We start from the raw sequence: 17,038 nt of genomic DNA, 5'->3' as shown, positions 1-17,038 counted from the left end.
AGCACCTGAGGTGAAGTAACTGTTGACAAATGCCAACATTTTAATTGTCATCACTGTGTGTATCCAAAAACTCTGGTCTTCAGAGCAGGTCCCTAATTAACTATGGCATGAGCAGGATGATAATTATGTTGCGTGCTATGTCTTTACAGCACAATGGGCCACTGCATCAAAATACCTGAACTAAATGTCCAGAGCAGGCTAGGTGCAGGTATGTGGTGTTTTGATCCATTGGATGATTTCTTAGCAGGGCTAATTAGGGAGAGCCATGCTAAATGTTGCATTTTTCTTCCTAGCCATATTAGTGCTTTTTCTTCCTCTGGAGAAAAGATCAGGTGGCATTAAACCAGCTAAAAATGGTCAGATTTAAACTTACACTCCTACCTAAACCCATTATTTACAAATCTGAGCAACACTTGGTAAATGGAAGTCTGAATGTTCTGCAGCTAGTTATATTATTGTAACTGGTACACTAATTGCTAAGATTTTTTGGTATAGAAAACAGGAAAATCTGATTAGTCTGAAAATACCCTATTTGTAATAGAAGAGGCTTTTGTGGCAAGTAATCCGTTTTCCTGTATACTTATGCAAATTGGTCACAGAAATACCATTTGTTCTGACATAAAATATGCATTTCCCGTGAGCCACATATTTCTTGATTGTGTTGGCACACTTAGCAGTGCTGCTTCCTCAGCTGGCTGGCTCCCTGTACCGTGCCACAGGTCTCCCAGGAGCCACAGTGTGCAGGAGCTCTGTGGATGCCTGGCCTGCTCCCAGCGCTGGGCAGAGGTGTGGTGAGCTCTGATTGCTGGCACACCAGTCCTTGCAGAGGTGTCCATCAGCTGAGCAGTGTCTGCTGGGGGAATCTTCTGTGCTTTTTGCTGCTATGGCTTCAAAGATGAGCTTTGTCCATCCTAACCGTTCTGTCTGTACACCCCATGGCATCCTCTGAACATGGAATAGGCCTTAAGGAGGAAGAGGGTGGATGGTTGATCCTTGAAGCATCAATACTAGCCTCATCCAGCATTTCTACAATAAAGCCTACTGTATTCAGCAAACCTTTGGCAGGAATAAACTTAGTGACAATGAATTTTGCATCTCCTGCTGTGGGTCTCTAATGGAGAAATATATAAGCACAGCAAAGTATGATGTTCCAGAAGCAGGCTAAAGCTGACTGCTTAAGTGCAGTTTGCTGATGCATGGTTTGTTCTCCCTCTACATACTGATGAGCAGCTGATATTAACAATGTTACCAAAACAAACTTTTGCAACCACAAAGCAAGAGGACAATACATTTCTACATTAACTCAGGAGCAGTTGCTTTGGCTGTGCCAATACCTAACTGCAGTCACTAGAGTTTTCACAACCTTTTCCTTGCAGTGATTCACACAGCTCTTCCAAATGTGTCATTTAGTAAGACAGCTGTGTTCCCTATCAGGTCTAGTTTAATACTGTTTGTGCATTGTGCTTGAAATAGAAGATACATGTTTATTTTTTAATGAAGTACCGTACAGATATAACAATCCATAAAGCTGCCTGCTGGGTTTCTGTGAACTGTTTGTTTTGCAGATTTATTCCAGATGGTCTTCCCTACAGCCATGTTAATTGGCTAAAAAGCTAATGTAATGTTCCTCCAACTTAATACCTGAGCTGCTGCGTGCACTGGCTTTTGACATATTGCAGCTATTCACAATTGCACAGGGAGATTAAAGAGGGAAGTGTAGATGAGCTGAGCAAACCTTTTCCTCCTTCTCAGAAAGGCCAGAGGAGCTGAGAAGATTATTCTTCTCCAATCAGTCAATTCCATTTATCTGCCCGAGCCATGCCTTGCAAGGGAGCAGAGAACACGTCTCCTGATCACTGCATCCCAAATACACTCTCAGAAACGTGCAATTTGTGATAGCTCAAAGCAAATAATTGTTTAGGAAAGCAATAATAGCTGAGGGCTTCTGAGCTTCAGCAGAGGTTAACGGGCTCATCTGGGCTGCAGAAATGCCTGAGCTCTGCTACCAGAGCTGAGGCAAACCTGCCCTGCTGTGCTGTGTCAGACCCAGCTTCAATTCTGGCATCCACACAAGAACTGCTGTGTGCCAAGGCTGCTTCTCCTTATCAGGAAACCTGTCAAGGGAAACACCTTTAATATTTGAATTTTATGCTTAACATGAAAGTCATGCAGATAAGTTAAGTGCATGTTACATACAGTAAACATTGGATTGTTGAATCAGTAATTAATTTGGTTAGATTTGTGTCCAGAAATAATAAGAGTAACCAGGAGGAGATCATCAGATAAAACTCCACAATGAAAATTATGCTTTAGCCTCATCTTTACACACAACTTCTGGCACTTGAGTTGTAGCAGTGACATGTTCCAGACAGGCAGTAGGATAAAAATCTACTTCAGCATCAAAATAAACCACAAGCAGCTTAAGAATCCAACTAACACAGCAAGAAAATAATCTTTGGGGTGTTGCTGATCTACAAGTACATTTGCTAGCACTTTATCAAATAATAAACACAAGGGGAGTAAAATTGAGACTGTGAAGGCAAAATCAAAACTTTTGGGGAAGATAGCCAAGAAGGAATAATATCTGGAACTGGAGGTCATTCACTCTCTTGACCAAACTCCCTATATTTTAAGTTCATTTTCAACTAAAGCTGTAAGTTATGTGAATTTCTGGTTCACTTCTGTTTGTTTGCTGTCAATGCAAGAAAATTAATAAAATAATTTCAGTTGACCCCGGAAGATTTGACTAATTGAGAAGTAAAAAAAAAAAGGTCATGGATCAGTTTAATGCTTCATTTGATCTGGCATAATATATTATTTCTGTATTTTATTATCTTAGAACTTTTGGCTTAAAACTCAGATTGAGGTTATAGGGAAAAAATCATTTTTATTTGAAGTGAGAAAACATCCTCTTTTTTTTTTTTTTTTGCAATTTTAATTTTTAATCAGAATGGGTAGATTGGAAAACGTAAGTGAATTTCTGCAGGACTGGTTTTATCAAATCTGTTTTGTGGTTTTCTCTGAAAATGGCTGCAGTAGAAAGCTGTACCCAGATTTGTAGAATAAAGGCCTCTGAAAATGTACTCTAAGAACACATTCTTCAGTCAGAAATAGTTCCCAAAGATACAAAAGCAGACAGCGTGCACAGGATGAAGCTGGTTTCTCCACGTACTATGGTCACATACATGAACCCAAAATGAGAGTCTACCAAGTGCTTCTAGCAATTAATATCTTTCCAGGATTTTTTTCTCTCAATATTTTTGCATAAAAGAAAGAGGATACCCATTGATTTGAGAACATAGTATACAGCTGCCCAATTTGTCTCTGCTCTAGGAAGTCCAACCACAGGAATGTAATCATACAAATCCACTGCAGCATTGTAAAGCTGGACAGAGTGGATTTTAAAAAGGGAGATGGATAGTGCTCAATTGAAAAAAGAAATAAAAGAAAAAGCATTTTTTAGTTTAGTTATTGTGCCTCTTGCCATGCTTGGATAAAAGACCACCAGACCTGAAAAAGGACTTAATGATAGCTCTTTAGGACCAGCTATCAAGGCATAAAAAGAAAAAAAATATTTTGAAAGATTTCAATTGTAGATACATTTCTAACAACAGTAAGGTATAGATCATATTACTGGATTTTTCTTGAGTCTTCTTCTGAAAAAAACAGATTAATTTTACCCCCAGTTAAAAAATCATTGAGTTTGTTGAAACTCAAAATCAGTATTTCTCAAGAAATGAAATACTGATTTCTAGTGTTTTATTTTTCAAATCAAAACTTAGCTCTGAAATTTCAAAATTCCTCATAGAAATCTTTAAAAAATTGTATTAGATATACAACAATGATGTTACCAAAGACAGAATAAGAGAGGGAACTATAATGTTGATAAGGTCAAAACCTTCATGTTTTCAGTTTTGTTTGGATTCATGTACACTAATATTATAATAACACGAGAAAAAAAAATCAATCATGTAATAAAAAACTCCCTGTTAGCTTTGAAAATATTCTTACCACACAAAAATGAATATTTTCACATCTTTGCTGTTTAAATGGATGCTCTCCTATTATGTATACAGATTTGACCAGGTCCGAGTTGACTGTTGTTACAAAAACTTGGACAGGAGTTCATCACAACTGCTTGTGAATCTTTGTGTAGAAACAGAGCAGACTTTCCACTATATATTTAAGTGCTGGACCCACTTTGCTGAAATTAAAAGTTATTGTGAGGAAGTCTGACAGAAAGCAAAAAGTTAAAATAAGAGATGGAGTTATTATAAACAGTGGCTATCCTCAAAGCTTAATTCTTCTCTCAGAAGGCAGTGTTGGCACTTCCAACTAACCAGCAAATCTCTCTAACAAACAAGTACACACTGTAGCTATGGAGAGAGAGATGAAAGTAACCATAAAAATTATTTCCTAACAACAGAACACAGCACTGCACATAAAACTCTCAAGATATCTATATATTGTCAGCAGGAGGTATCTATATATTGTCAACAATGCTCAGGATGCTGAGTACACTTCAACAGGTCAGAGAATAAAGATGTCTCAATCCTGGCATAAGCCTGTTATTGATATTGTTCTGGGATTGATTATATTGTTAGCAGTGTTTTGTTCTTTCTTTTCTTTTATTCTTCTGTATTAAGCAGAGATTACCTTTGTAAAGAAAAGATTGAAAATCACACATTGAAGAGAATCATTTTTCCATTGTAATTAAAACTGCAATATATTAGGTGCTACTGGGAAAGCTTAAATGGGTTTGATGACTAAAGATGATTAAAACTGCATATGGGATCTACAATCAGGGAAAAAATAATCTTATAACTGAATCACTTAAAAAAGATAGGATAACTATGAAGAGTTGCCTCAAGTGATACAGCATTCAGCAGCAAATGCAGTAGAAGGCAAGAGAGTTTTTGTCACTGCCAGAGCAGAACAACCAATCAGACACGTTTAACAAGAAATCTGCATTTGATGTGCAATGTTAGGATCGCTGGAGTTGCCACAGGTCAGTGGCTGGTGGATGAAATGCCATCCCCAAAATTATTTTTCATTCCTTTGAATGGGCAGGGCTTATATAGAGAAATGAGTGGTAATGTGCAATGAAGAAAGATGAATGGAAATAGCAAAAGCACAAGTAGTGAGAAATGTAACAAGTTCATGAACTAGTACAATTTTAATATTAAAATGGCTAACATGCAGTAGGAAAGTCAGTGTTGAATTTCTAAATAGGTACATTACAGTAATTTATGTGATTGCTATCAGTTCCTATATAAATGGGGAAAATGGGGAGGACTAGATGTCAGTGATGGGCTGGCAGGCTTCAGATTAATAAGGATATAATTCTTTGAGGAGGGGAAAGCATATCTGCTTTTAGGTTGATCAGCACATTGTGCTAAAAAACCAAACCAGCTGTCTTGGACTTCCTTTAAGGACAAGTGGGCAGCATTCCTTACACAAATGCTTTTCCCATGACATGTCTTTCTTGTTTTATCACTTTAAGTGATAACAAGGTAGCATGGGAAATCACCTCCAAAGAATAAGTTTAATATTTTCTGCAGATGTAGATTTGTGATAGATTATGATAGATCCTGCAATATTGAATTTTATTGGCTTCATGCCAGAGTTTGAGATGGAGATCAAGAGCTACCTCCTTAAAACAAGCAAGAAACAGTTTAGATTGCAACAGTAAAAATGGATAGATATCAAACTCTCTATCAGAAATTCAGACCTGACCTTTGTCAGGGAAATATTGATTTGCCAAATGGAAATGCAGAATATGTCCCCAGAGGAAAGCCAAAGTACTTGGTTAAAAATAAGATGTAAGGTGTAACCATTAAATGTCAAAAGGAAAAGAGTGCTTAAGAAGGCAGGACATCAGTGATATGAAAGCTATTTGGAAATCTAGGGAAAATCTGGCATCTGAGTAACACAGAAGATCTGCAAACCATTCCATCTCTTTGCAGAGATGTGACAAAGCATGTGAAGGCACAGCTTGCTGCAGTTGAAATGTGAACTTTCCTCAAGTCACAGGAGAAATCTGTTCAGTTTATGATTTGGTTTAAAAACTGTGAATTTGAGAAAATGTCCAGCACACAGCTGGATAAACACACCATTTAATGAGTGAGCAACTGGCTCATGGGTTGGGCACTAAGAGCTGTAGTGAATGGGGTGACATCAGACTGGTGGCCTGTCACTGTCACTGGTGGAGTCTCACAGGGCTCCATTACCAGCCCTGTGCTCTTCAACATCTTCCTAAATTACTTGGAGACAGAACATGAAAGGGATACTGAGCAATTTTGCAGATGATGCAAAACAGGGAGGAGTTAGGGCTCCCATAAAGGCAGGGAGGCCCTGCAGAGACTCTGTGGAATCAGAGGGCTGGGCAACCACCAACCACAGGAAGTTCAGTGGGAGAAATTGCTGGGTTCTGCACCTGGATGGGCAACCTTGGATGTACAGACAGACTGGGGAATGGGATACTGGAAAGCAGTGCCAGGGAAAGGAACTTGGTCGATGGCAAGTTGAACATGAGCCAGCAGTGCCCTGGAGCCAGGAGGGCCAACCCTGTCCTGGGGGCATCAGGCCCAGCATCACCAGCTGGGCAAGGGAGGGGATTGTCCTGCTCTGCAGATTCTGGAGAGGCTACCTGGAACAGAGGCTGGACAGAGTTAAAGGAATAAAGTATTTATTGAAAGGCCTTCAAAGGACACACCTTGGGCAGCACAAGAGCCCGGCTGGGGCTCTGTCCAAGATGTACCCAGGATGGACAACCAGTCACAAGTTTTCACACTTTTATAAGTTTTGGTCCATTTACATATTTGGGTCAATTGTCCAATTACAGCTTCAGGTTATGAAGTCTCATCCTCCCAGATTGCTCTCTTCAATTTGCAGTTGTTTTCACTTTTTGGCCCTGAAGCAACTGTGTTCTTGTTTCTCAGGCTGGAAAAGGATTGTTTTGTGTAACTAAACTGTTGTTTTGTGTAACTAAACTGTGAAGAGAACTTGGTAACACTTTATATGAAGTTCAGAGTCACACACTGAGGCAGGACAGATAGTGAAAAATATGAGAAACTCACGGCATCACTGCTCTGCACTGGGGCAGCCTCACCTCCAGTGCTGGGGGCAGCTCTGGGCACCACAATGTAAGAAAGACATTAAACTATTAGAGAGTGTCCAAGGAGGGCAACAAAGATGGGGAAGGGCCTTGAGGGGAAGCTGTGTGAGGAGTGGCTGAGGGCACTGGGTCTGTTCAGCCTGGAGGAGACTGAGGGGAGACCTCACTGCAGTGACAGCTTCCTTGGGAGGGGACAAGAAAGGGCAGGCACTGATCTCTGCTCTGTGTGACAGTGACAGGACCCAAGGGAATGGCCTGAAGCTGTGTCAGGGGAGGTTTAGGTTGATATCAGGAAAAGATTCTTCTCCCAGAGGGTAGTTGGGCACTGGAACAGGGTCCCCAGGGAAGTGGTCCCAGCCCCGAGCCTGAGAGAGTTCAAGTGTTTGAACAAGGCTCTCAGGCACGGGGTGTGGCTCTTGGGGATGGAGCTGTGCAGGGCCAAGAGCTGGGCACAGTGGTCCTTGTGGGTCCCTTCTGACCCAGCTGGTTTCTGTGCAATAAGTAATGAAATACAAGCAAAAACAAACAATCAAAAAAAGTCTGTAAGAATCCAGAGTAGATATACCTATAATGAAAATATCCACATAAAGTGAAGGTGATGGTAAATACACAGACACACAGTGGAACTAAGTTCAGTCCTGAGTTATGGATGAATTAGAAACATGAAGTAGCAGATAAATACTGGCCATTTTAGACTTTTAGGCTTTCGTGAAGTACCTAAGGAAAGGGTGTATGTTATGGACAGGACAATAATACCTTTGGTATCACATCTGAACCAGACAGGAATTGGCTAATTGTACCACATGAAGATATGATCATAGGAAATGTATGCCGCACAAAGATATATATATATATATGTTTTATTTTTCCAAGAGACCAAAATTCCATAAGCCTGGAAAAATGTAATAGGAAAAACTGCAAAACAGTCAGCGAATGGCATGATGTGTGAAACACAAGGCTTGGTATACTGGCTCCCAAAATTCAGTTATTTGACTAAAAAAGGGGCACCAAGTCAGTTTTTCACAGAACTTAAGGAACTGAATAAAGATATTGTGACCACATACATGTCCAAGTAACAGAAATGTTTAATGAGGTGATATTTTGGAGAAAATAAATGTGTGAACAGGATTTTGGCTGATTCGGTTGACTGCCTACCAAGACCCGTTTGTAAAAAGTTGGAAACTGTCAGAAAACACACTCTTAAAGTTGTCTTCTGAAAATTTTGGTACCAGTAAAGTTTCAGCATGTATCAACCAAGATGCACTTAGGTCTCCCACTGGTTAAAACATGCACAGATGAACACCTAGGGAAGCTCTCCTAATGAGCTTTGACAATTGGGAAATTGCAAGAAGTAATTTCTAAAAGAAGAGTGCAGATATCATTTGCAGAATCTCCAGCATTTAACAGCTCCAAACATGCTAAGGCCAAAGAATAAATTAAATAAATGAAAGAATGTCCTACTCTGCAGTACAGCATGTCAGATGCTATCAGTTAATTGATATGCACATGATCAACCGTAACAATTAGCCTAAACCCCTTGCACCCATACAAACTCAATAGGGATGTCAGGGCATAGAAGGATTCAGAGTTCTGATGCCTGTTCTACACTTGTTTGGGACAGAGAAAAGATACAAAATTCTTCACAAACATTTCAAAAGGAAAATTTTGGATCTGTGTTGCTACAAAGACATGTGCTTGAACGTTTGCCTCTAATGTGACATCAGAAATGTGACTACAGCAGAAAAAAATGTGTGAAGAAATCACAAAGGAAGTGCAAAGGCCTGGGTACAGCTGTACAAAGCTTCTTTGTTTTCAATATGAGGATAAATTTAAAATCAAAATTAGACCATTTACCACATAACTTACTAAAGAGAAAGAAAATCTGAACAAGTGCAGAGAAGGGTAAAAAATTTTTGGAAAGTAGAAAATTCTTCTATAAGGTGACTTTTATGCTATCATCTCTTTTAAGGAATTCTCTTATATATGCAGGTGCACCTGACACATAAACAAATGGTATGGCACAAGGCAGTGAGCACAAATGGCTGGAAAACACTGTCAAAAGTGGTGCAGCATCTGGGAAAGAGCAGGATAGATGTGGAGAAGTCAGTGCTTCCCATTGCCCCTTTTCCAGTTTGAAAGAGGGTATTCAGTGGTCATCAGAGCGTCCCTAGGAGAACCATGTCCACCAGAAGGAGCTTTGGGAGCTTTGTATCCACAGGTACAAGTTGCAGATTGCCCAGATGGTGTTGGCAGTGACCATGGTGGCCAGTGCAGCCCTGCACACTCGCTCCTCTGGCACCAGCAGGTCCTCAGCAGCTGGCCCATGATGGTGATGTGAAGTGAGTCTGCTGCTCTGGGGAGGCTGAGGGTGCTGAGGAAGGCTAGCACAGTTTCGGTGGTAGGAATCATACATTGTGTCTGACATGGTAAATACTTGTCTTTATAAGATGTTATGAAAAGCATAAATAAATGGCATCTATGCAATTCTGCTGCTGGGTTGTACTAGCTGATTCAAAACTGTGTTTTTTTGAAATAAAAATTCACAGCTTTTTTCCCTTGCAAAGGAATAAAGAAGATGCATGACTGATGGGTGCCATGTCAAATATAAACATTAAAAGCTAGAAAGGAGTTGGATAGCAGAAGTCATGTGGATTAAGCTTATAACTGGGATTTTAATATTATATCAATAGATTTGTAGCTGTGTATTTGAGTAAAAGGCACAAAAATGATTTCTCAATAATCCTCTTTTTAATGTCAAATCTACATGGAAATTCTTAATCATAATATGGAAAATCAAGTGCTCTAAAAGCATCACATCCATTATAAAAGTGATAAATGGTTAAAAGGTGCATAAATTTCACTTCATACTTATTGTGTATTGCACTGGGAGCTGAAGTGAAGTCTCTGGTTGTGATTTGTATGCCACTAATAGATTCTATTCTGGGTTATGTTTTCAGATTTATGGCTGTCTCTCCCTCTGTTCAACTGCAGTTGGAAAGAATTAAAACATTTTTTTCTTAAGTGTATGTATGCACACCAAGATATGCTTGTTAGCTGTTTAGACCAAAGATCTCCTCTTTTTAGTGCTGAACCAGGAATAACACAAATGTGTTCAAATTTACCCTGATTTAAAACATGCATGTGTTCTTACCTACTTGTTTTAATCTGGAAAATGGCCAGTATAACACAATTTCCTGTAGTCCCACACCAGCTTCTGCATCATAGCTATTTAAAGCCCAGACCTTTGTCAGGTTTCATTGAGACAGACCAGTGTTGTGCTTCCCCCCACACCCAATGGCATATCTTTAAAGTGTACAGCCCAGCTTTAGAGCTTAGCACCTGGAATCTGTAGAGGGGGATTTTTTGGCTTTAGAGACACGTGTTGTTGATAAGCTGAGGTGTTCTGTTCTTGCTTTAATTGAATGATAAAACAATCTTTGACCATGAGTAATAAAGCATTGCTATTTGGATAGTATCAAGTATTCATGTGTCACCATGAAGATATTTCAGCAGCTGGTGACATACTTAAATCAGTCAGCCACAAATTAAAGTATGAGAACATTTTTATTCTCCCTCCTTTCAAAATGATTTGGAAACACTGGACTTCCCTGATTTGGAAACACTGGACTTGCCTGTTTATGAGATTTTAGGGAAGAGGGGATGTATCCCGAGCAGTATCAGATTACATTGTTCCTCGTGCTCTGCTGTTGTGTTAGTGCACTGAGGCTCACTGATTTACTGGATCTGCAGGGCAGCAACACTGCAGAGATGTCCTCAGAAGGGAAACACTGAAGGTTATTTCAGAGGGTTCATTTGGTCTGTTCCTGTCCATCTCTCCAACTTCTGACAATGTCACTTGTAAACACAGCTCTCCTATGAGCACAAGGCAGGCAGCTCCTCACATCAGTCTGCAGCTCTGTTGTGCTACTTCATTAGCCTTTAGAATAATTAAAATCACCATTTCCATACAAGAAATATAATTAAAATAAGAGCAGAGACATTGTCTTGTGGGTGGATTTCTTATATCCAAGCCTCAGCTCATTTGCACATTGCAAAATAACCTGAAGCATCCTAGATCAGGGGAGGGTGCTTAACTTTGGTCATTTTCCTATGGCAAAAATGGCTCCAATTCCCCAGTGTTACAGTCTGCAATGAAGGCACCTGATTCATCATCAGCAAATTATTTTCAGTTTTAATACGCAGTTGTGCTAAGGAGTGAGAAAGCTATTATATAAACTTTTTGTTTGCTGTTAAAATATTATGCTTAGGGAAAACATTAACATTAAAAACTGCCTGAGAAGCATATTAATGTAAACAACTTCAACAAATCATGTATCCTAATTGGATAGGAGGGGGAAAAAAGGGGGTGGGGAGGGGAGAAGTGTTGGATTTTGCAAAGTATGCTTGATTTTCTTAATCATCAACCCTGTTGATTAGAGTCCTCCAGGACCTTTTATTAACAGAAGTCTTGCTCTGGATGACCTCTTATTTTCTTTTAATGCCATTTGTGTGAGCCTCATTGTTCCAGTGGTGTAACAACCCAGGCACACACAGATGTTAAAATCTTCAGGAGTACCCTGTTAGCCAAAAGCAACTGCACCTTGTCAGCCCAAGCGTGTCAGCCTTGCTCCTCTTGCATGTGCATGGTTCCCCAGGACAACTGGAGCTGCATGTGCAGAAACATTTCAGAAGGAAAAGCTCATCAGTTTGGATGAACTGTGCTTTGAGAAGGAAGAGAAACTTTCCACCGCCTGAACCAGCAATGCATCTGCCACAGTGGTTACTGGGAGGTGCTAACTGTGAGCTTGGGCAGCCAAAAATGTGACAGATTGTGGTGACTCTGGTGGAAGGCCAAATGCAGCTGTGATTGGAAAAGGATAACAAGACAGGGAAAAAGCAAGAAATGGCAAAGGTCAATGCACCTCTGCTCCACCTAGGAAGGGAAGGGTTAGATTCCCAGTAAATCTTAACTTGCTCATCAGTTCAAATGCAGCCTTGCTTAATTTTGAAGAGGGCCAGATTTATAAACACTGCAAGATTTTCCCATTCTGATGTAAATGTTGTTTCTCATTCTCATAAGTAATTCAAAATTAATGATGTTCCATTATATTATATATAGGACAGAGATACATGGAATGCATCATTTCTTCAGTCTACAAAGCACGAAGTCTAATGATTTATTCCATCACATGCCTTTCCAATTATGTTCTGACTCGTCTGTTTCAATTGCTAAGGAACAAAACCCAAGTTATTTCAAAGCCTAGATTTATCCTTAAGTTGGCAATAAGCCTTCCAAATGAAATATGAAAAAATAAAAATCCTGATCTTATTTGGGATGCATCCTTCCAATTTTTGTCCATGGAAGACCAAAAACCTAGTAACTTTGCAGCTGCCATAAGAAAAAAAAATGTAATTCCCCAGCCTGTATTAACCCTGACAGAGATTTGCCTTAACATTTTGACTGAGTGCCCCAACTACTACAACATTACTTTTTCAACAGTGGTGAGCAATTCTTTGTCTCTCTCTGGTTTTGAACTGAACCAATCCAAAATAAAACAAAGCTGCTTTGTGTACTACTACTATGAAGAGCTCTGTTTCAATACATTATGTTTTTTGGGAAAATCCTTTCCCTTTAACTTCATTATATTTTATATTTATTCCCTTCAAAATCATCTTTTTCTTTGAGGAAGTAGGAGTCATTAGGATATAAAGATCAGTTTGAAACATCACTATTTCAGTAAGTGCAAAAATAAGTGTGAAACCCCATATACATTTTATTCAATGTCTTTCCTTTTTTTAAAGCTTATAGTGTACTTAAAAATCTACAGAATCTTGTTATGGGTGGAAGAAAATCATATATAGCATTTTTAAAAGCAGCAGTTATTTTATTGCACAGAGATGTATTTATTGTATTTGAGCTCAATATAACTACAGTTGTTATATTGCTTAAGTAGCAGAAAAAATTGTTTAAGTAGTAGAAACCTTAGTTAATTTTGAAACAATATAACCATGCATAAATTTCTAATGGCTCTAGAAATGGTAACTTTTCCTCAAGGAATAAATAGAGAAATTTCACTTTGTTTCCTCAAGAAAAATCTTTTACTCCACCCACTAAAAAAATTTTTGAGAAAATATATTTCTTTCTCTTTTTCTCTACCAAAATAGATGTATCTCCATGAAGTTTCTCTTTTTAGTATAGGTGTTTCTGTCAGAGAAAAATCTGATTTCTGACTCTAACACACAAAGGCACCATGCAGTACACAGACTCTCAGAAACGTGCTTTCAGCACACAATAAATTTTCTCATCTTTGTCTCACTGAGCAAGCATAGCACCTAGTAATGGCTAACAATAGGACAGGTGATAAATACAAAACTGCATAGCACTGGAAGAAACCAGAAAAGGAAACTTTCCAAAAAATTGCCTCTTTCCAATTCCTACCAGCAGTTCTGCGATACTGTTTGAACTGACTTGAAGCTGTGGACTAGTCCTTCCAGGATCATTGAGTACTTTTTGTCCTTGCCAGTTCCCCATCAGAGGCGCTGCCAGGGCTGGAGTACAGGGGAGGACACACTCCTGTGTGTGTGGATCAGCTTCTGGAAGGTGCCTGGGACAATTTCTCTGTACTCACAGAGCCTATCGCCCATCTGCACACACCGTATGTTTCCCAGGCAAACAACAATCTTTATTCAAATGAAATGTGATTAAGTTTTAACAAGAAAAGGATTTTATTGGAAGCAAAGAAATTTTCATGCTTTTCAGACCTCCTTTCCTTCAGTATCTCTTACCCTATCCCAAAGAAGAAACTTCTTTAGGGGAATCAGATGCAGGAATGGCCTGGATGCCTGCCATCAACCCTCATAAATTCAGAGGCACCATCTAACAATGTGTAAACCAGATTTGACAATTCATGATTTAACTACCACTATAAAAGTGGTAGTTAAATAACTAAAGTGCGTATTCTTCCTTTTTTCCAGTTGGCTTCCTGTCCATTTTTTTCTTGGCCTACACAGAATTTCCTACAAGGAAATGTACCACAGCGTAGCCAACTATTAGGAATTATTGTTACTATATGAGGAACTTTTTCAGTTTTGTACATAATCCTTTCTGAAGTTTTGCAATAACGCTGTCCATAAAATTAAGTTGAAGTTTCTTGTAGTGGAATAAAAAGAAAATCTTAAACAATCACACACATTTTTCCATGTTATTTTCTAATAAAAAATGTGGCATGTTCTTCAGCCGTGTTTTAGCAGAGGGATCTTATTCTACTTTTGTGACTTAGGCATTCAATATGGGATTTCAAAAAACAAAAATGAAGGCAGTGAGGAAGGCTCTAAAAGTGCCTTTCAATGTAAAGTAGCTACACAGGCTGACATGTTTTGGGAAGGAATGCTATGTTTTCAAATTGCTCCATGACAGCAAAAACAATTAAGTCCACAATGTTTCAGTGGACTGCCACTAATCATCATCTAGTAAAGAACCATTACATGGCACAACATTAATAATGCCATTTGTTCAGGTGAATTAAAGCCTGAGCTGACACGTTGGCTTGTAGAGTTGTAGGGTCTCACTGTCTAAAAACATGCAAATGTTTACTGGGGAAAAGTCAATATTGGATCAACCCTACCTTACAAATATTTCTCTATTTAATTCATTTGCAGTGCTTCCTTACTGGTACCACACTAATCCTCATCCTGCAGGAATAACAAATTAATTGGCTGACAAGGAACAACTTACTTCTGGACATCGAAATACATTGGGCTGCCAAATAAAACGCAACTTCCATCCTTTTCTTCTTGATGGGCTGTTTAAGAAACTCCATCAAGTACTTGTCTCCTTCTGTGAATAGAAAGATTTTTATTTTGTCATTTCAAAATACATGACTTTGTGATGGTATTCCAGAAGAGTATCTAAGTTTGTAATTCCATACAGTGTGTATGTACTATCACTGCATATTATTGACCTGCAGATCTCCTTAGGATATGGAGCTGAATTGTGCTCCAAGCTCTATTACTGCACTATTACCTCGCTGCACTATTACTGTTTCTCCAATGAGAAAGAAAAGCAGGCCAAACAAGCAAGGCAAAATTTCTCAATGCTTTCATTCACACGTTGTCCAGGGAAGGTTATGCCTAGGGTGGGCATTAGTTTATTGCCTTACAAACAATTGCATACCCATTGTATGTAATTACACCTGCATGTACCTTAACCTACTGCTAGGAACAGATTGATTTCCCAACCTCATAATCTCAGTTACTTCACCTGTATATTGTAGCAATGAGAGTGTGTCTCCCAAAACTTTTAGCCTTTAAACTAAGAACTAATTTTATGAATGTGGATATGGAATAGCTGTGTAAATTACCTCTGCTCTGATGCTCAACATCCAAAGTCTTTGAGTACTTTGCTCTGATATTTTTGTCTATTATTCAGTGTTTGAAAATATTTAGTAGCCACTTTCAGTGTGAAGTTCTGGGGACTGTGTGCTGCTTGTAGATGTGTAACCATCCTGGGGAGCAGGATCCCAAGTTTGGCTTGGGATATTCAGATGCTCAAGGTGGATTATCAGACACAAACAGTAGTGATAAGTTTCCTAAAGCTTAAGTGTTGGTTATCTGTAACAGGCATTTTTCTTATTTGCCATTTCTAGGAATTTGTCATGATTGTTGTCTTTGGTTTGGAATTTATTATTCGTATCTGGTCTGCGGGGTGCTGCTGTCGGTACCGAGGATGGCAAGGAAGACTGCGCTTTGCGAGGAAACCGTTCTGTGTGATAGGTGAGTGTCCCTGCTCCAGCTCATTTTGAGATAAACATCTCCCCTCTCCTGTTCTGTTTCTGAATGAAGACTGTTGGAATCAGACTCTGTTTACAGCAACCAGCCCTAAGTCCAGAATAGCTGTGTGTCAACTCTCATCTGCCCAGGGTTTCTTTAGATATAAATCATGACATCCCTAATAACCAGCCAGTCCATGTTTCTTATGTTCTCCAGAAGACATTTTCCTATGAATCTCATACAGCTAGCCTATATATTGGATAAATGAGCAGTTGAGAGCTGATCTAATTGAAAATCAGAGATGTATGCTTTGAATGGACACACTACATATTCTACATACATGCATAAATACCACACACATATGTGTGCATAACATGTTTTTCTTATTTAACCTCTGTGATCAGACACTGCAAGAAGTTTGAAAACCTCCCTAGAGACATCTTATGACAACATGAAGATGTTTTCTTCTGTCTTGCTTTTCTCTGCATGACAATCCACATATCAGCTCTGCAGTGACACTAGCATAGGATACAGTATCTTCTTAATTATTTCTTCTACATCTATTTCAAGACACAATTCCTTTCCTTCTTTGCTCTAGAATTTGTCTCCGACAGAATAGACTCAAAACCCTATTTTGAAAAGGGATCTGTAGGAAAACAGTTTCCCAATAAAGGCAGAAATCAAAGATCAAACTCATCTGATAATTTCTTATTTTTCAAATGGTTTAGAGAAAATGCTTTTTTTTAGATTATCTGTGAAACTTCAGGATATCAATATGTCAACTTCTCTCTCAACTTCCTTCCTCTCTCCAGCCTTTAATTTCATCTGCCTATATCTCAATGTAACTTAGGGATCAACTGGGGCAGGAAATGTGTCCTTCCATACATCTCTACAGCAGCTAGTACATGGAGTCATATGCCTACAGCCATGAAACACACGGGTTTCAGTGTAAGCAGTAGATGAATGCCATCCTGGTCTAAACAGGAGTTACAGTGTTCCTTGGCGTGGCAGACCAGTATACTGGTTAGGCCTAACGTGTCAAGCTAGATTTTTTTCTTCCACCTCGTTTCCTGGTAAATCCACAATTTGTCCCACTAGGCCACTCCTGTAATGGAGAAAGTTGCATGAGCAGCTAGGAAGACACCCCAGATT

At 39.1% G+C, this 17,038-nt stretch overlaps 1 protein-coding gene across 3 annotated transcripts in view; it reads left to right on the top strand.

Moving 5' to 3' along the window:
• Positions 1-17,038, top strand: part of KCNQ5 (potassium voltage-gated channel subfamily Q member 5) — a 279,943-nt gene that overhangs the window by 193,643 nt on the left and 69,262 nt on the right. For all 3 annotated transcript variants that reach the window (XM_063152924.1, XM_063152923.1, XM_063152922.1), the window contains exon 3: positions 15,763-15,889. In XM_063152924.1, the coding sequence (XP_063008994.1) occupies positions 15,763-15,889 (127 nt within the window). The remainder of the gene's footprint in view (positions 1-15,762; positions 15,890-17,038) is intronic.

Source organism: Melospiza melodia, chromosome 3 (genome assembly GCF_035770615.1).
Source record: "Melospiza melodia melodia isolate bMelMel2 chromosome 3, bMelMel2.pri, whole genome shotgun sequence".
NCBI classification, from domain to species: Eukaryota; Metazoa; Chordata; class Aves; order Passeriformes; family Passerellidae; genus Melospiza; species Melospiza melodia.
The sequence above is the reverse complement of the archived record's forward strand: the minus strand, read 5'-3'. Positions and strand labels throughout refer to the sequence as shown.